Raw genomic sequence first — 21,660 nt, forward strand, 5'->3', positions numbered from 1 at the left:
AGAAAGGACTGAGATGCTATTCTAGTATGAGTTTAAAACAAAGGGAGCTTGTAAAATTTACTGTTTTTAATTGAATTTGTTATTGACGTAACTCCAGCCAATGTGCTGGCCTTGGATGTGGGTTTTCCTTATATGGTGGGGTAGAAAGAGGCAAGTATTTGTTAAAAGTTAGGGTTAAGCAAGTGTCCCCAGGGGAATGAAGGTCCTGATTATATTGTTTCTAAATTTGTAAACATATTTATATTTTGCATTACCATGACTACATAAATCTAACATACATTAAGACCCAAGTTACTGTTTGGGTTCTTTTTTTTTCCTTTGAAATTTATTTTTATTTATTTATTTGTTTATTTATTTATTTATTTATTTTTTAGTCATACATGACAGTAGAACTGATTGGGTTCTTTAATAATATCATTGTATAAAGAAAGATTCATCACTATTTTGTTCCTTTTTATTCTTGTTTATTATCAGTGTACTATGAGAGCCTATTTATTTTCTCACTATTTAAAAAATTGTGTCTGTTTATTTTGCTCTGTGTCTGATTTCATCCTAGTCTCATTCTCTAGTCTCATTCCCCTTGCTGATTAGTTGAAGTCTTGAGTGGTGGCACTTGATTCACAACCTTGTCAACAAATATGTGAATTTGTGTTGCGTCACTTAAAGCACAGGGAAAATAACAATATAAAAGACCCAGAAGAAAGAATGGAATGAGACACCTTAATGATGATATACCAAACATCCTATGACCATCTCCATAAGGATCAAAGTAGATTATCAGTTTTGTAATTTTAAATTTGCATTTATGTCATCTGTTCATATATCCATACGTGAATAATTTTTAGTGAGTACACATGAATATAGATGCAAATTATAGGCATTCTTGGGTAGACCTGATATACCTTAGTCACTTTTGAAAGAAAAGGTAGGTAAAAGAGACAGCAATGTTTATTTTATAATCTATTTAACTAAACAAGACAAATATGAACAAGAGTCAAGCCAAACTTGCCAAGAACATTTATTGATGCCAGATGAGGTTAATGAATATAGAATGTCTTTGCCATGAGCCAAGGGATGGAGCACCTCATGCCCTTGGGGACAGTCGGGCTGGGTAGACGCCCTGGCCTCTTTCCCTGGGACGTTTGGTAGTGAGGCCTGCTCCTTAGTGACTAGCTTTGCTGCACCGTTTGAAGCCGTTTCATTTTTGTTTTTTGCCTTCGAGCAGTTCTCATCTTTTTAGTTTTTAAGAAACTGTCCTCTAACTGGTATAGAAAATCTTCAATTCGTCCAATCTAGAAGAAATAAACAGGTACAATAAGATTTGTTGTTGTTCCCCTGGGTTTTGTATGCTTATGAAGATGGTGGGATGCTTAAAGGACACACAGAGGTCCATGTTGAAAACAGAACTGGCAGACAGGAATGGTTAGGGCAGATTGTTTCCATTTAAGGGTTCCCTGCCTTGAGAACATGCAGCGGATATGTGGCTTTTCCTTATCATTCAGTCTCATGGAGTGGAGTGGTGATGGGATTATCATCACCACACTGTTTTTAACAGTCAGTGAAACCAGGGATTTCAAAAAGAAGTGGCTGGGGAAAAGTTAATTTATGGTAAGTCTTTCTGTGCTGCCTTTATCAAAAATAAGAGAAAACAAACAAATCCACCCCCTTCAAAACCAGAAACTCTAGCACTTGTAAGGCCATGGGCCAAGATGAACGAAAACAATGAATATTCTACATTATTTTGGCAAGAGCCTTTAAGTCAAAAGGAAAATGAGAAAAATGCATTTTCTTTACAAATGCTACACCCAAGGAATGAGGTAAAATAATGACATCCAAAACAATAGTCGTTGAAAGAAAAAAACCTATTGTTTTTTCTCCAAAAAATTTTCATAATTATTCAATGGTAGTTGGTTGAATGTATTATAGTGTTTGTCTGAAAGAACTATAGTGTAGAAGTTTATATGTATGCTGAATTGGGCTCTCATCTGACTGGGTAGATATAAAAATTCATACTCAACTTCGACTCCCAAGACCTGCATATTGTATTAGTTTAACATCTCTCACTAAAGAGTCCATTGTCATAAAGTTAACTCAAAGCTTAGAGCACTTACTACTCAAGATGAAAGCACTTAGAACTTCAATTTTCCAATTTTGAGCTCCACTTTTAAGCAGTTTGATTTATCTTTCAGAGTAATATCCAAAAGATAATTCAAATTGTCAAAAAGAGAATAATAAATGGTAGCACTCATCCATATGTTATGTTTAGATCTTATATCACACTGGGTTATAGAAACTGCCTGTTGGGCTCCTTAAGAAAACAAGATAACTTATTTATGTGAAAAGGATCCTTTTTGAAAGCCTTTAAAAAATGACACCAGGTAAATTTCTCTGAAAGCACATGGTCATTTATGATACCTCATCATTACAGGAATCATCAAAATAATTTGGCAGAATGTTTTTGGATCCACTCAGGAAATCAATACATTATTTGATGTATTCCATACATTTACACTATCCAATTTTCACCAAATTAATAAGTGAAAAAATTAACACAGAGCATAAGAACACAAACACAATGGATGACACTGTGCCGTTACTTGGATTAGTTGAGTTGATGACTCACTCATTTGCACAGATAATGTATTATTTAAATCAAAACTCTTTACAACTAGATGTTTGCAATTAGCCTGAATACAATTTGAAATTACAATCCTAATGCAACAACAACAAAAAGCTTTCTTCAATGAGACAGAAAAATAATTATTTTTAATTATCCATCAAGTGGTTGCTCTCTCTCTCTCTCTCTTTTTTTTTTTTGCATTATTTTCGTTAAGAGTAGTCTTGACTGAGTTTCCTTTCATTAAAAAAAGACAAAATGTGTCACTGGAATAAAGAGTACTACTGAATTAAGTCAGGGGATCTTGAGCACACGCTGCGTGCACAGTCACACCTGGCCTACATGGTCTTCTCCCACCTGGTCTCTCTCCATGCTGTCCTTTCAATCCATCTCATTATGATACCGAGATGATCACTTAAAAATAAAACTCTGATCACATATTTCCTTTGCTTAAATACAGTAAGTGGAATCCTAAACCCTTAACATGGCCTGTCCAGATCTGGTGAACTAGTTTCGTGTATCCTATGAAACTATGTAACCTCGCTCCCTCTGCTTTAGCCAAATGGTACATCTCTCAGCTGAGTACCTTTGATCCTCCTTATGCCACGTCCTCTGATGGAAGATGTCTGTCAGCACACTGTTACATACCCACTGGAGTTCAGATTAAACACTAGTGCTACAGGGAAGTTCTCCTTTATAATCCTCTGCAAAGTGGGTGTCTCAGCAATGTGTTCCCAAAGCAACTCATTCATCTCTGCATATTGTAATTGTTTTTTACTTAATTGCTTATGATGATTTACATATTTGTCTTATCACCTGGATTTAAACTTCAAAGGCAGGAACTAGAGCCATGTTGTCCACTAGTCCCAGAACCTCGAATATGATTGATCATCAATAATCCTACTCTCTAAAAATAGATTTGAAGCGATTCAGAAACCCATGTGTTTTCTCACAATCAGAGTGATACTTGGTATACAGCATGTAGGAGGCTCCCCTATAAATGAAGTAGACATGATCTTCATACCCCACCATTCTATTACTATTGCTTAGCTTTGAGACTATTAAGGCAAGGGGTGAATAACATACTTGAAATAGGCAGAGATAAAAAGGTGCCTGCATGAGGACTCAGCAGGAGCATAGAATTGTTTTTGGCTTGACTTATTACAATCTTTCTCTTTGATGCCAGGAAAGACCCTTGACCTTTCTGAGCTTCAGTTTTTACCACCATTTGGTTTAAGAGAGAGTTGGTCTGGGTAATATCTAAGGATACCCCCAATCTTAAAATCCCAGGACTCGTGTTCACATTAGATCTAAGTCATCCAGTCCTAAAGATGAGCACTTGCATCGTCAAACCAGAGGTTATTCCCCTAGATTACACCATTAGATGGATGACACTATGTGCAGTGAAGGAAGGCAATTTTAGCTTCTGTGCTTACTGACGTGTAGGAGAGCTGCAGCATGTTTTTAGTAAAGCTGGTTCTTTATTTTCTTTTTTTTAAGTCAAGGAAAGAAAAATGCTAAAATAAAATAGATTCATATAACTAAGAATAACAGATTGCAAATGATAGAAATTTCTGTAAAGCCCTTAGGAAAATAAAATACAAGGAAATACGTAAGTATGTAAGGGAGGAAATGAGCTGGGTTTTGAAGCAGAAGCTTTTTTAGACTCTCTTTTTGGTACATAAGCTACTTGCTTAACTGGATCAGATAGCCTACTTGGTCATCCTGGGTCTAATTTTCCCATTTGCAAAATGGGCAGGTGGCATTTTCTTAGGTATGTATGTGCCAATGCAGACTAGGCATTACAGTGATATGGGCATCTGACCAATAGAGAATTTGGGGATGTCTGTTGACTGAGGGGAACTGAAGTTCTCAGTAGGAGGGTAGGTTCTGACCTGTCGTATGACTAGTGATTATAATTCATGTTAAACAGTAAGGACATTGTCATCAACTAATTTCTCGGGTCCTTTTAATTTATATTCAAATATTACTGCTATGGATTTGAATATAAATTAATGTGGATTGTGTCACTCTCTAAATTCATACATTAAAATTTTAACCCCTAGTACTTTAAAATATGATTTCATCTGGAGATAGGGTTTTAATATAGATAATCAAGTTAGATTAGGGTCATTCTAATGCAAAATGACTGATAATCTGTATAAAATGTGGCGATTTGGAGACATATAAGCACATAGGAAGAGTCTCATGTGACAATGTAGGCAGATACTGTGGTGAAGCTCCTTCAAGCCAACAGACCATAAAGATTGCCAGCAAACTACCAAACTAGGGGAGAAGCATGGGACAGATTCTTCCTCACGGCCCTCAGAAGGAACCAACTTTGTGGATGGATGCTTTGATTTTAGACTCCAGGATGGTGAAACAATAAATTTCTGTCATTTAACTCATTCAGTCTGTGGTACTTTGATATGGTAGTCCTAGCAAATGAATATAATTATTTAAGACATAAGGTGAGAGGAAACTAAGTACTAGCTTTCTCCTCACACATGACTTTAGATGCTTTCAAAAGTTTACCTTTCCTACTGTTTGAAGGTTGCTACTTGGTTGGTGCCCCCTTGCACACATATAGGTTTAGTGTGGGCCTTGGGAACAAGAGTGGACTTGTTTCAGTTACTGCAGTTAGAAGAAGTGCAATTCAGATTTAAACACACAGGTAAGTTATACCAAGAAGGAAGATGCTGGCCTTGAATTTAGGGCTTCCTATTAGATTCCATGTAGTCTGGATCAAAGAGGATTAAGAATGTGCAAATGGGTTTGCTTGCACATGTTCATCCCTTGGGAGCTGGATGCTCAAAAATTTTTAATTTAAAAAATAAGGATTTGAAAGACTTTTTTTTTTTTTTTAAGAAGAAAGAAGGTTGAGGAATAAATGCCAAGTTTATATGATTATCATGGTGGTTACAGAATATGAATGTGTTTTCAATGATTAGAAGTTTGGACCAAAATCCTCTCTGCAAAACAGACATTTCACTCCACCAGAGTGGATTTCATAACATGAGTTTCTTTGCTCTGTTCCAATTTAATTTCCAGACCAAATGCTTTTACATATTTATCATCCATAATGGTTTGAATTGTAATTCTTATTAGAATTACAATTGTTTTCAAACAGGCTTGAAATTAATTTCTAAAATAAACTTAATTTCTGAAACAGAGCTGTTTCTACTAATAATATGTCAGTTTCCTTTAATTTTGGCTAGTATTCAAACAGACAAACCCTTATATTTCTCTTTTATAATTTAGTGGATTTGGTGTATTGTTCAGGATTTTAATCACAAGAGTACAACATAAAAATCTGAGGTACCTACTCTTGATATGTTATAAAACATGCGGAAATCTCCATGCCAGACTGTATTCCTGAACATCTTTTTTTTTTTTCCTGTGCTGTACTGAGGATTGATTCTGCACATGCTAGGCAAGCACTCTAGAACTGAGCTATACCCCCAGCCCTGTATCATCAACTCTTAATTACAAATACCATGTAAAGAACGGTAAGATGATATATATATATACATATATATATATATATATATATATATATATATATATATATATATATATTTAAAATTATGTTTTCAACATCATTCAGTGGTATGTTTATCTGAAGGTTTGAGTATGTATTACTAAACTTTTCATGTTGGGATAATGATAATTGTAGATTCACATGCATCACTAAGAAGCAATACAGGAAGAAACTCTGTTCTGTTTACCCACTACCCCTCCATGCTAACATCTGGCAAAACTATAAAAAGACTACCATAGTCAAGGCATTGATGTTTATACAGTCAAAACAGAACAGTTCCATCACCACAAAAATCACAAAACTCTTTTTGTGTTGCCTTTTTTGGGGGGTTTGTAGTTTTGGAGATTGAATCCAGGGTCTTGTTCATGTTAGGCAAGCACACCAACATTGAGCTCCACCCCACAGCCCTTTATTTATTTTTATTTTGAGACAAGGTGTTGCTAAGTTGCTGAGGCTGGCCTCAAACTTGCTATCCTGCTCCAGCCTCCCCAGTCACTTGGATCCAGGCCTGCACCAGCATACCTGGCTCATGCTGCCAATTTATAGCACACCCCATTTTTCTCCTGGCCTGCATCTTATTTAACCCTGGTAACCACAAATCAGTTCTCACAAAAAAACCTTTTTATAATGACAAAATTATAGAAATGAAGGTTATCTAAATGCAATCAGATAGTATGTAACTGTAGTTACATACTAATAGTAATGTAATAGTATTTCTGGAGATTTATTCAGGTTATTAGATCAATAATTTGTTTATTTTTAATGCCAAGTAGTATTACATGGTATGGATGTACCATGTACCATGGTTATACTATTCACCCTTTAAAGGATAGCTAGATTATTTAAAGTTTGTGTTAATATGGATTAAGTTCATGTAAACATTTGTGTACAGGTTTTTGTATGAATATAAGTCTTCATTTCTCCGACATAAATGTCCCATGCTCTTGGATCATTTGGGAGTTGCATATTTATTTATTTTTTAAAAGAAACTGCCATATTGTTTTGGTATGGTACAAGCATACCATACCAAAACGATATGCCATTTAAAACAAGATAGCAATTCTGTGGTCATATAGTTACTGTTACTGTGGTTATACCACTTTTCATTCCCATTAGCAATGCATGAATTATTCAATTTCTCTACATTCTTATCAGCATTTGGTATTGCCACTATTTTTTATGTTAGCCACATATATACATATATATAAAATAACATCTCATTGTAGTTCTATTTCCCTAATAGCTAGTGATGTTGAACATCTTTTGTTTACTAGACATTCACATTGGTGATATTTATATCTTTGCTCATTTTCAAATTGGATTGACTTTATTATATTGTTGAACTTCTTCATTTTTTTGTTTCTCTATCTATATTTGGTACTAGGAATTGAACCCAGGGATGCTTAAAGATAGGGTCTCACTAAACTGTTTAGGGCCATTTCTCCTGTCTCATCCTCCGGAGTCGCTGGGATTACAGGCATGCACCATCATGCCCAGCCACTATTGGAATTTTGAGAGTTCTTTATACTTTCTGTATATTAGTTCTTTGAAGGATACGTGGTTTGCATATCTTTTGTCTTATTCTGTGCTTGTCCTTTTATCCTTTTAAATAGTCTTTCACAGATCATAAGGTTTTAATTTTGCTAGTCTAATTGATTAATAAGAAAAAGACCACAAAGATTTTCTCCTGGTTTTCTTCTAAAAGTTTTACATTTAAGTCTATGGCCTATTTTGAGTTAATTTCTGTGAGTTAGATCATGGCTCTTTGGGCTTTTTTTTTTTTTTTTTTTTTGCCGTTGATGTCCATATGCTCCACCACCATTTGTTGAAAAAGCTCTCTTTCCTCCATTGAATTGCTTTTGCACCTTTATATAAAAAAAAAGGCAGTTGAGGATATTTATATAAGTTTATTTCTGGGTTCTCTATTTTGTTCCATTGAGCTATGTGTCTGTCCCTCTACCAATACCACAAAGTCTTGATTACTGTAGCTATATAAAACGTCTTTAAATTGGGTAGACTGATTCCTCCCACTTCATTCTTTCCCAAAGTGTTTTAGCTAGTCTGTTTCCTTTGCCTTTCTATATAAATGTTAGCATAATCTTGTCTGTCCCTATGAAACATCTTGCTAGAATTTTAATAGAAATTATGTTAAAACACCATATCAATTATGAGAGACTGATGTGTATACTATGCAACGTCTTCTAAATCTTCTAATTCTCTCTCCATTTGTTTAGAGTTTCAATTTCTTACATCACTGTTTTGTGTATTTTGGCATACAGGTCCTGCATATGCTTTGTTAGTTCACACCAAAATATTTTATTTTGAAAATTTTTTAAATAATTTTTTGAACAATTGTAAATGGTACTCTATCTTAAGTTCCAGTGTCCATAATCCTGGTTAGTACATAGAAATACCATGGAATTTTGAACTTTTATCTCAAAGTCACTGAGTCTTTTGTATATCCTGTGGGATTTTCTATGAGACAATTATGTCATCTACAAAGATTTTCTCCTGGTTTTCTTCTAAAAGTTTTACACTTAAGTCTATGGCCTATTTTGAATTAATTTCTGTGAGTTAGATCATGGCTCTTTGGGCTTTTTGTTTTGTTTTATTTGTTCATTTCTGAACAAATATATTATAATTATTTTTTATTGCCTTATTGCGGTGCCTAGAATTTCCAGCACTATGCTGAATAAGGCTGGTGAGAACTGACATCCTTGACTTGATCCTGATCCTAAAGGGAAAACAAACATTCTTTTACTATAAAGGGTGATGTTAGCTGTAGCATTTTTGTAGATACTACTTAAAAATTTGAAGAGGTTCCTCTGCATTTCTAATTTTCTAAGCATTTTTATTGTGAATCAGTGTTGAAGTTTTTCAAATGCTTTTTGTACTTCAGTTGATGTGCTCAGTTGATTTTTCTGTCCATAGCTTGTTAATATAGTAGAATACATTGATTTTTAAATACTTGAACATCCTTGCACCTTTGGAATAATCCCCACTTGGTTATAGCACAAAATTATTTTTATATATTGCTGAATTCTAATTGCTAATAACTTAAGGATTTTTAAATCTATATTCACAATACATACTGGTTTGTCTTTTTTGGTACTGTTTTGGTCCGATTTGGTAACAGAATAATACTAGTTTTATAATATAAATTGGGAAGCATTTTGTAGTCTCTAAAATAAATTAAATAATATAAATAAGTAAATTAAATAATATAAATAAATAAAATAAAATAAATTATGTAGATAACTTGCCAAACTGGTTAAAAAAAAAGAAAATTATGTGGAATTAGGGTTAACTCTTTAAATAGTAGTATTATCCAGTGAAATCAGGTAAGCTCAAAGATTTCCCTTTGGGGAGTTTATAATTATAAATAGTTATAGGGTTATTTAGATTATCTTATATTGGATAAGTTATGGTAGTTTACATTTTTTTTAAGGAACTGGTACATTTCATCTAAGTTGTTGTATTTTATAGGTAAAAATGCTTAGAGCATTCCCCTATCCTTTTAATGGCTGCAGAATTTTATTATTTATTTAAAAAATATTTTTAGTTGTAGATGGACACAATACTTTTATTTTGTTTAGTTTTTTTATGTGGTCCTGGGGATGGAACCCAGTGCCTCATGCATGCTAGGCAAGTGCTCTACCACTGAGCCACAACCTCAGCCCTCCATTTTATTACTGATATTGGTGATTTGTGTCTTCATTTTCTTTATCAGTCTTGCCAGATGACTTAAACTTTGTTGATCTATTCAAAGCGTCAGCTTTTTGTTGCATCGATTTTTCTGTTTTCAATTTCATTGATTTCTAGTCTTTATTACAGATTTTTCTTTCTGCATGCTTTGTATTTATTTTCCTTTTCTGTTTCTAGGTTTTGGAGATAGGGCTTCAAATTAACTGATTTGAGATTTTTCTCTTATAATGCATACATTTGGTGATATAAAATTCTTAGTGATGTTGTAGCTATGTCCCACACATTTTGATATGTTGTGTTCAGTGTATTTTTTCCCAATTTTCTTGAGTCTCTCTTTTGATTCATGAACTATTATTCAAGCCTTTGGAGAAGTTCCTGTTATTTTTCTGTTATTGACTTTTAAGTTTGTATTCATTGTGTTGAAGAATATGTTCTTTATGAGTTCAGTTTTGGAAAAAATCCTTAAGGTCATTTATGATTTAGGATATAGTCTATTTGTTACATGTTACATGGACATTTGAAAAGAATGTATATTCTGATGTTTGTGGATGAATTTTTCTATAAATGTTGGTTAGATGGTGTTGGCCGATGGTCCTGTTTGTGGTATAATTGAGTTATTCTGTTTCCTTGCTGATTTTATATTTTACATTTGTTCTATTAATTGTTCTATTAACATGTCTACAATCTCCAACTGTAATGGTGGACATGTCTATTATTCCCTTTAATCCTATCAACTTTTGCCTTATATATTTTCAAGCCCTATTGCTTGTGCACACACATTTAGAATTGCTATATCTTTTTTTTGGATTGATCCCTTTATTATTATAGAATATCCCTTCCTGTCTCTGGTAATTTTCTTTGTTTGGAGATCTACTTTGTCTAATATCAGTCATCACTTCTTTTCTTTTATTAATGTTTACATGGTCTATCTTTTTCTGTCCTTTGACTTCAAACTTGCCTGTGCTATTATATTTGAACTAAGTTTGTAGCTAACATGTAGTTGGGTCATATTTTGAAATCAACTGTGCCAATTTCTGCTTTTTAATTGCTGTGTTTAGGCCATTTAAATTTAATGTAATTATTGGTATGTTGGAACTTAGTCTATATTTTATTTTTTGTCTTACTCATGAGTACTTATACATTTTTTAGAATTATACTTTGTGTATATCTTTTTGTATTGCTTTTTATGTAGTTGCTCCAGGTATTTTATATATATATATATATATATATATATATATATATATATATATATATATAGTGTGTGTGTGTGTGTGTTCATTTGTGTGACTGAAGTTCAAAATCAATACTTTTCAAATGTCTCTTCATTCTTCCCAGTTTACAGTATTCTTATCATGTTTCCTGTATATACATTTAGAACCACATTATACAATGTTAGTATTTTTGCTTCATCATCAGATACCATGAAGAGCAAAAAGAAAGTTTATTATTTATACTCACAGTTTGCTTATTGTATTCTTTCAGTCTTTTATTTTGAGATCTTTCTTTCATTGTCTCTTTTCCACTTAGAGAACTTACTTTAGTCATTATTTTTAGGGTAGCTCTGCTATTGACAAATTCTTTTAGGTTTTTTTCTGAGAATGCCTTGATTTCTTTTTTATTCCTGAAAGATATCTTCATTGGGTTTAACACTCTGTGTTAAAAATTATTTTCTTTTAATATTTGAAAAATATTGAGCCACTTGCTTTTGGCCTCCATATTTTCTTATGAAAAAGCCACTGTTATTTGAGTTGTTTTCCTTATTAGGTGGTACACATCTCTCTTTTGCTGCTTTCAAGAGTTTTTGTCTTTCGTTTCCAGAAGTTTGATTCTGATATGTTCTCTGTAAATTTCTTTATGTGTAAATTTCTTTAGGTTTTGTCTTTTTTTAGAGTTAATTCAACCTCTTGAATCTATAGTTGTATGTCTTTTGGAAATTTGGAAAGTTCTCTTTGCTTCTCTAACTCCCAGGTCCCAGAGGTTGTGTTCAGTTTTCTCCTTGTCTATTTTTTCCTTATTGTTCATATTTGATAATATCCATTGTCCTATTCTCATTTCACTGATTTGTCCCTCTGTTCCCTTCATTCTGCTGTTGAGCCCACCCAATTTTGTTTAGTTATTTTTCAGTTCTAAAGTTTTGATTTGTTTCTAATTTATAGCTTCTACTTTTGATGAGATTTTATTTACTTGCTGAGACTATTTTTTCATTGAGGTATGTTTATGATTGGTTATTTTTGTGATGGTTGTTTTAAAATGTTTGTCAGATAATTCTAACATTTCTCATATTTCTGTCTTAGCATCTATTGATGGTCTTCTTTATTTGACTTGAGTCTTCCTAGTTCTTGTCTTGATGAGTGATCTCTGATTAAAATTTGGACATTTTGGGTATTTTGTTTTGAGATTCAAGATCACATTTAAACTTTATGGTTTAGTTGTATTTTTCTAATACTGATATGGCAGGGTTCTATCCAGCAGATGTCAAAAGAAGCAAAAATATCATGAATTCCTTTTAATGCAGATGAGCCTCACTTCACCCTATCTCTGGCTAGGATCTCTCCAAAGTATGTGCATAGTTGTCTTTTCACCAGCCATCTCATGTTCCTCTAGTCTTTTTTCCAACAAAAAGCCATTTTAGTAGAGTACATATAAGTTTCACACAGTTTTGATAATGCTAAGAGATATGGGTTTATTTGTGTTTAGAGAATTTGTGTGTCTTGTCTTCGTCTCCAAATGCATATTTTAAGAAAGTCATAGAAAGACAAATGACCCATACTTTCCCATATAATTGCATATAAAGTTACTTTTATTTTTGTCCTTCTCCAAAATAGGGAAGCTGTAATGAGTATATTGCAAATGACTGAATAAACTACAAGTCAATTGCTGTGAACTCCGTATTAATTCCACTTTCAATACAGAATGGAAGATGTCCTATGGTTCATTTAGCCACGAAGTGGTATAAGCTGTTGTTCTGTTATTTTCAAGAATTATGAAGAATTGCATAACTGTATAAAATATATGCAATAAAATGCTAGGCTACCAAGCGAAGAAGACACTTTTAGTAATTTAAAGGAAGCAACTTGTAGAATGAACTGCAAACTTCCTCTTCAGTCCAAAAATACAATCGAGATATATGTTCTTCTCCTATGTTCCCCAATCAATATTACACTCAACTTTTAAAAGATGCATTCTGAAAAACCTTTGCAAAGATAAAACACTTTCAGATTTGAAATAATATGAGCACTTCCCATTTCTGCTTAGTCACTTCCCTATATTAGCTTGTAAATGGGTCATGCAGGCAAAGAACTTAGAAGGAAGTAAAGGATGCTTTGTTCCAATCCCAGCCTCAAGATCTTCTGTGTTGTGATGGTAAAACTTGGAGTGAAGTTATGGTCCATGTGTACCATAGAACTGTGTTTTCCTTGGAAGCCTGAAGCACCCCAGAATGCTAATGCAGATATAACTCGCTGAAGAGTGACCTTCAGAGCAACAATAAGCTTTAGACAGGACGACAGCTTGGTAATTTGTTGAGTAACTGATTAGACTTCTAGCTGTTTTCTTGAAGTCCTGAAGTTGCAGGAAGAATAAAAATGATGAATTGTCAAAGCAAAACTAAACATGATGTGTCTACTGAGGGAAGACATAAAATCAGTATGATTTAGGCAAGAGTTGTGGGTGCTGGGGTTCAGGTTTGGTCAGGCAGCTGCTACAAAGCAATGTGGGTAAGTGTCCAGATGGGCAGTAGGCTGTGCTCTAGAGAAGGATGGTGGATGCCTGCAATAGACTCTGATACTTCTATCCTACTCACTGCCACAAAGAAGACTCAAAGCCTGTCTCACTGGCTTCCTTACAGGTCTGCGCTTGGGTTAGTCAGTGTTCTTTGTGCCATTCACTTTTAGCAATTGCATTTGTTTAAACATAAATATTTCAGAGAGTGATTGGGAACAGGGCCTTTGATTCAAACCCTAGCACTACAAACTTGTGTTTGTTTCTTTGTTAATTTTACAAATCTCTTTTTCCTCCTCTTTCAAAGGAGAGATAACGATGTCTCTATGCTAGGGTTGTTGCAATCATTAAATGTGATAATGTGTTGAAGAGCTTGGCACATAAGGAGATCAATAATAATCACTGATAACATTCATCATCATCAATATTAACTTATTTATATGAAGTAAAATTTTCTATAGCTTGTTTCAATTGTTATAGTTACTCAGAAACAAGCTTCAGACAGGAAGATAGCTTGATAATTTGTTGAGTAGCAAAATATTTTATTAGGTCCATGTGCATGATATCAAATTAGCTCTGTCTGCACTTTGATAAACTCCTATTTAAAAATGGCTAAGCTCCTGGTACATGCTCCCTAGATGAGAGCCGTGTTAGGATTTGACTCTTGCACAGAAATACTTCTTCCACTATAGAAATTTCCTGACAAATCATCAAAGTTTTGAAAGATAGTAGTTCAGTAAACAAAGGATACAAAAGAGGTGTGCTTAGTTTTGGAGGCAAGGCCAAGTACAGGTGGGAAATGGGTGATTGGCAGATGTAGCTGCTGAAAATATTTAATGAATACTACAGTTTGGGTCTTGATTATCTCCCCAAAGGCCTAATGTGTTGAAGCCTTAGTTACCAGCCTGTGGTACCATTGGGAGGTGACAGAACTTTAAGTAGGGGCCTTGTGAAAGGAAGTTAGATATTGGGAGCACACCCTTGGAAGGGACACTGGGACTTCAGCCTCTTCCTGTCTCTTCCTTTGCTTTCCAGAAGCTATGAGATGAGTAACACGGGCCTTCTCTGCTGTGCGCTCCTACCAAGATAAACTGTGCTACCACAGGCTCACAGCAAGAGGGTCAAGCCACCAGGGACTAAAAGTTGTCAAACTAAGCCAAAATAAATGTTTTCCCTTATTGATTACCTCAAGTATTTTGTCACAATGTTGGAAAGCTGACTGACACAACAAATGTACTCCATACTTTCCCCTTCTGGTCAAGGGACAGGGAGATAGGCATAAGTGGTAACTGCAACTCATCTTCTAGATTTGCAGCATTTCACTGTGGTAGGGAGTTGGATGGAACTCAGGCTTTTGACTTTCTCTACTCCTCAGGCTACAGTTGGCTTTGCTGTGTGTAACACTGAAGGATGGGATCCTCTTCTTCAGGTCTGCGTGCCCCAAGGCTCAATCATTACATTCTGCCAGAGATTTTTGAAGGCTTCTCCACTAGAGGGGGCTGTCCTGGATATCCATTGGCACAGACTCAATTTATCCTGAGAATTGTGATGATTTATCCCAGGAGACTAGCATCGTTCAGCTCTTTGGGCCTTGTCTCCCTTCCTGCCTGCCTGCAGTTTTTCCTCCTTCCCCAGCATGGTCAGCAATATGAGCACTTAGGCTTCCCTACTTGAGCTGCGTTATGCCATGGACAGAACTGCTTAGTGGTGCTCAGAGCACACACTGTAAAGGAATTTGGGGATATGCTAATGAGGAAGCCCATAACCAGAAGCTGGAAGATTCACAATCAAATTGCAATAAATCTGCGGAGACTCCTTAAAGAACAAGACACACAGGAAAAGCCTGATTGCCGGAAAAACTGCTTTGCAAATGAATGGTACGACTGCTGAATCTCTGAAAAGGCAGCAGTACTCTCAGAAGGACTAACCCAACCACATATTTGTCAGCCCAAATGACTGGCCGGTGAATGATAGTGCCCTGTGTGCAGTCTCTCTCTGAAGAGTTTCTGGAAGGGTTCAGGTTTGAATGCGGATGGGGAAAGTAAATAAAATGTTCCTATTTGCTTTCATCTCTTCTTCCTCAACCTGACTGCCCCTGCCCCATTCCCCAAATTTGTATCCTCCCCTGTTTGTTTGCCTGTGTCAAAAGTCCTGAGTGGAGCAAAGTTGCTAAGTGACATATGACTCGAAAAAACCAAATTAGTGTATCAGTGAATGTCATTTCTGTATGATGACAATGCATATGATTTATAAGTTAAAGATCTGAGATTAAAAGGAACACAAAAAGGTAAATAATTTTGAATGCATTCACATGGATGATTTAAAGATACCCACTTACACCGTGTCAGTAGGGATTCATTGATGTATGTCATAATCCTAGGTGAAATTTCAAAGTAGCATTTCTCTTCATGAAAACTCACAGGCTCCGTGATTATATTGCAGAGCATTTCTCTCATTACTTTTAAAATAACAAAGTTTATTTTTCCTCATTTAGTCTCAAATCAGTGATCCAGAGGCACAGGAGTACAAGACAATATGTTTTACCAGGTTAAATGCTGATCTTCTCAGTGAGACACTTGAGCTTTGTAAATGAAGAACAAGGAACTTTTCCTTTTGATTGCAGAGAGTTGCTTACTGTTTGATTCTTGGTGGGGAGAAAGAGGAGTGTTCCAACTTAACAGCTGGAATGAGGATGCTTTTTCGAGACCCCCCCCCCCCCCTTTCTATTTATCTTCAGACCTAGTTCCTAAGACTTGAAAGGGTATCAGGATTCAATGGTGAGTAACACAAAATTGTTGAATCTGAAAGTGGAACAGGTATCAACACATTACATTTCTCAGGAGGCTGTGGCTTGCTTGAGGGCGCCTGAGTGGGAACTGAATTAAAGGTCAAGGATTTGCAGATTTAAGCTTGGTATTCTTTCTGGCTATAAATGCAAAATAAAGGAACAGAGAAGCAGGATCCTACATAAGTGGGTTATAAGGATAAACTAAACCAAAAATTCCTTGGTGACTTCTTTGGCTTGGATTGAAAAACTTTACTTTGAGAATTGATTATAAAGTGGGTTAGTTCATGGCCAAACTTCACTTTGGCTGGAGGTCACTTTAATTTGCCACTTGGACTCATACTAGAATGTTCAGCCATCATACAGTGCTTGTCACTCAATTTTTCAGGCAGCACAAATCTTGGGCTTCTATCAAAGAAAGATTATGCTTCAAAATCACATCAAGTCTTGGCTCTGAGAGTTACTGGCTGTGTGACTTTAGGCAAACTGCTAAACTTCTCTGTTTAATACATTTATAATTTTAGTGAATCTATAAAATGTGTAGTGAAAAGGAGACTGTTGTTATATATTAAGAGTTCAGTAAATATTAACTCTTATTGTTCAATTTTGGTGGTCTGGCTTTCAACGGATCCATTCATTCAGAGCTGATAAAGGGCTTGAGAATCTTCTAGTCCAATACTCTTATTTTACAGATAAGAAAACTGAGGCCCAGAGGAAGGAAGTGACATCTGACCTGATTTATTATAGACCTAATTTGTCTACTAATTTCTGGTTCAGAGTGTTGTTTGTTTGTTTTACAGTTTTAGCCTCTTTCACTAAATAAGCTTTTGCTGTTGTTCTGAATAGAAGACGGAATCTGACCACTTCTCACCTGCAGGGCCACCAGCAGGGTGTAGGGTTCAAGCCACCCTGAGCACTCCCCTGGATCACTGCAATAACATACTTACTAGTGTCCCTGCTTTTACCCTTGCCCCATTCAATCGATTTCTAATTCTCCACTTGGCATCTTAGAGTGCTGAGGTTTTTGTTTGTTTTTGCAAAGTATTGTGTCCTCTCTCATGTCACCATATTCCTCTTTCATTGCTCTCCAGTCACCCTGCCCTCTTTGCTGTTCCTTGCACATGTCCAGCATACTCAACCAGGGGTTTGCGTATGTTCTTTCCTCTTTTTGGAATGATCTCCCCCAGATATTTGCATGATTTTCTCCCCGACTTGGGCCTTTTCATTTTCCTATTATGCTTCCTCCCCCCATGGAATTTATTACTTTATCACATATTCTCTATTTCTCTTAGGTCCTGTATTGCCTACTTCAATAGGAAACAAACACTGCAATGGCACTGCTGTTACATGGCTGCATCTCCAATGTCTAGGACAGAGTCTGATGCAGGAGAGAAGCCCAGTAAATTTTGGGTGAACCCATGAAGGAGCAGTGTGGGATCTGTGGGATGCAAAAGGGTGTGCGTCCTAGGGACTTTTGTTATAGACACAAACAATGAAAAGTATGATACATTTAATTAAATATGCTATGACATGGGATTTTTCTGACATAAGAAAATGAACCTATGTACCTTCCTCCCCTTTTTAAAAAAATATATTTTTAGTTGTAGTTGGACACAATATCTTTATTTATTTTTACATGGTGCTGATGATGGAACTCAGTGCCTCACACATTCGAGGCGGGCGCTCTACCAATGACCTACAGCTCCAGCCCCTTTCTTCGTTTTTTTAATACAACTTACCTAATTATCTATCTTGAGTTATTTAGTACAAATGGAATACTTTGCAAAGCCAAACCAAACCAAAACAATCATTCTGATGAATCAGGGGGAAAAATGACAGTTTTCATTCCCTCTCTTTTTGGGTTCTTAGAGAAACTTCAAAGAAAACAAACAAACAAAAAAATGTAGACAGGAGGTCAGCTCTCATGAATCAGATTTCATCTTGATAGGTTTTTTATAGACCTATAACAAAGTGGAGCCCAGAAAATTGTGTTAGGTAATGGAGATTCTGACAGACCCTTTAACTATGTGGAACTAGGAGCTTCTGCTATAATTCTGCTGCTTCCGATGAAAATTTCAAGTGTTTTCATTAGGTACAACAGCTGTTTCTATTACAGATAACAGATCTCAGAGGTGGTGATGTTGATATCAACTTCTAGTGAGATCAGAACACAGTGTAGCTTGTACAATTAGGTTTTTTTTTTTAATTATTTTTTTTCCTGCACACGCAAATTAACTCTGTAGCAGTAAAAGGAAATTACTTACTTGCTACCGGAATTGTCTGAAAGTGATACGATCATCCTTTGTGGAGTCACATTAACCAAATTAAAAGCCCTTGGGAAAAATTTGGCACCCTGTTCCTTCCCATTCACATCTTCCTAAAGACCTCTCAGGAGCTTCCATTTAGAAAGCTATGATCATTACCAGGTCTTTTAATTTGGAAAGATTGGCTGCTCACCAGTGAGTCTTTCTAGACTCCCAGTGGTTGGGTGCAGTGGCTGTGTTGTGTCACAATCTTCGAGGCCTGGGATGCCTTGACTTTACTATCTTCCCAACTTCTACTTGCTTGAAGGTATTTTTCCAGCTGGGGTCACAGAATCATTCTGCTACTCTACATTGTCTTGAAGATGGTTGCCATTATTTCATTCTCTCACTGAATGTGCATGTCACCTTTTCATTGATTTATTCCCCAGCTGTTTGAATCCAGGCTGGTCTGTGACTGCTTTGACCAATAGAATATGGTGGAGTTGCTCTGCCAGTTCTGGGACTAGCCTTTAAGAGGACTGATAGTTTTTACTTCCTACCTCTGGAAATCGTTCCTTTTGGAACCCAGCTGCAATGCTGTTTAAAGCCTAATTCATGTGGAGAGATCAAACTTAGGCATTCCAGTCAGTTGCCTCAGCTGATAAGGGCTAAGTGTCAGCTATGTGAGCAGCCATTTTGGAGCGCAGACCATTCCTACCTTCACAGGACTCTAACCCATGCACAGAAGGCACTAGATTGAACTGTCAGAGAGTAATTGCAAGAGCTACCTAGTGGTATTGTCAACATAGAGGTCTGATAATATCAAGTTGTTGGAAAAGTTTATTTCGGGCTCATAATTTCAGAGGTCTCAGTTCATAGATGGCTGGCTTCATTGCTTGGAGCCCAAGGTAAGGCATAATAGCATGGGGGAAGAGTCCAGCAGAGGAAAGCTGCTCAGCTCAAGAACAATCAAGAAGCAGAGAGAGAGGAGAGACCACAGGGAAGATGTGTCCTTTCAGGGTATGTTCCCTTGCTTCCTCCTCCAGCCAGACCCTACCTACTTATGGTTAGCAATACAGACCATTCACGCGAGGATGGACTGATTATCAAGTTACAGCTCTCACAATCCAATCATTTCACCTCCAAACATTCTTGCGTTAATATAGGAGCTTTTGGGGGACACCTCTTCTCCAAACGGTAACAGGGTGGTTTGTTAAGCAGTAATAGATAACTAAATTAGGGACAAAATGAGAAACCACAGGCTAAGCATTCCTATGAACAAGGGTATCAAAAACGCTAGCTTAGAGTGAGCTGGAATAAGTAGTTGTCTGCAGGATACAGATAGATGTTGGACTCTTCCACCTTTGCGGCTGGTCTCTGCAATTTAATAATTGGACTGTTGCCCTATCATCTCTTGGATTCGTAAATGTAAATATTAACTTACTAGTGCAAATATTTCTGGGAAGGATAATGCTCTAAATCAGAGTATAGCTAAGTTATTCTGTATAGGGCCAGATAGTAAATATGTCAGACTTTGTGATCTGTAACAGTGGTTGTGGCAACTATTCAACTTAGCTAAGTTAATGTAGACGATATGTAAGTGATTGGCATGGCTGTATGCAATAAACTTTACTGCCAAAAGTAGGTTGTGTGTTATATTTGACTTGCAGAGTGTTGTTTACTGACCCCATTTTATTTCATTTAAGAATAATTTTTAAGTTAACATGTTTTTGATAAAGAATATTCTCAAAGAAATATTATATTATCAAAATATATTTGGATAAGGAATGTTGATTTTTAATTTTCCCATATTCTTTATTGGTATATACAATACACAATAGTGGAATTCATGGATACATATTAATACATGTACATTATATAACAATATAATTTGGTCAATGTCATTCCCCAGCATTTTCCCATTTCCTCCTTTTCCTCCTCTGGTCACTTTCCTCTACTGCTCTCCTTTTCATTTTTATGAGCTACCCAGATCCCCACCTCTTTCTCTTCCTTTTCTTCTCTAGCTTCTACATATGAAAGAAAACATTCAACCTTTAATTTTATGAGTTTGGCTTATTTTGCTTAACATAATGCTCTCAAGTTCCATTTATTTTCCTGCAAATGACATAATTTTATTTTTTTATGGCTGAATAAAACTCCATTTGTGTGTGTGTGTGTGTGTGTGTACATATTTTCTTTATCCATTAGGTTGATTCCATAATTTGGCTATTGTGAATTGTGTTGCTATAAACATGGTCATACATGTATCACTATAGTATGATGACTTTAATTCTTTAGGATAGATACTGAGGAGTGGTATAGCTGGGTCCTGTGGTGGTTCCATGCCTAGTCTTTGAGGAGCCTCCATATTGATTTCCATAGTGGTTATAGTAATTTACAATTCCACCAAGAGTATAAAAGTGTTCCTTTTCAGCATTTATTATGGTTTGTATTCTTGATTACTGCCATTTCTGACTGATATGAAATGAAATCTCAGTGTAGTTTTGACTTGTATTTACCTAATAGCTAAAGATGTTGAACTTTTAAAATATATTTGTTGGCTGTTTGTATTTCTTATTTTGAGAGGTGTCTGCTTAGTTCATTTGCCCATTTATTGATTGGGTTGTTTGTTTGTTTTTTTTTTGGTTTTTTTTTTGAGTTCTTTGAATATTCTGATATTTATTCTCTGTCAGAAGATAATATGGTTTACATATTAGTTGTCCCCTGAAAGCTCTTATATAAAGCTCATGAAAGAAGGTTTAGAGGTGAAATCATTGAGTTATGAGAGCCTTAATTCAATCAGTGTTTTAATTCCCTGATAAGGATTAACTTGAGTGATGACTGTAGGCAGGTAGGGTATGGCTGGAGGAGGTGGGTCATTGGGGTGTGCCTTTGGGTAAATATATTTTTTGAGCTGAGCTTAGTTAGTGTCTGTCTGCTTCTTGGGGTGATATCTTGAGCTTCTTTCCTCTACTACACTTTCCTGCCATGATGTTCTGCCTCACCTCAAGCCCTAAGGAATGGAGCCAGTTGTCTATGGACTGAGACC

At 35.7% G+C, this 21,660-nt stretch overlaps 1 protein-coding gene across 1 annotated transcript in view; it reads right to left on the minus strand.

The window, feature by feature from the left end:
• Window positions 1–1,169: 1,169 nt before the first annotated feature.
• The window catches only part of Spata16 (spermatogenesis associated 16), a 253,126-nt gene continuing 232,635 nt past the window's right edge, over window positions 1,170–21,660 (minus strand). Inside the window, exon 10 of the mRNA XM_046422884.1 lies at window positions 1,170–1,292. Coding sequence (XP_046278840.1) covers window positions 1,170–1,292 — 123 coding nt within the window. The remainder of the gene's footprint in view (window positions 1,293–21,660) is intronic.

This window comes from Marmota monax, unplaced genomic scaffold (assembly GCF_021218885.2).
Source record: "Marmota monax isolate L192 unplaced genomic scaffold, Marmota_monax_Labrador192_F-V1.1 WCK01_AAM20220418_F8-fsc00110, whole genome shotgun sequence".
In the NCBI taxonomy this organism is placed as follows: Eukaryota; Metazoa; Chordata; class Mammalia; order Rodentia; family Sciuridae; genus Marmota; species Marmota monax.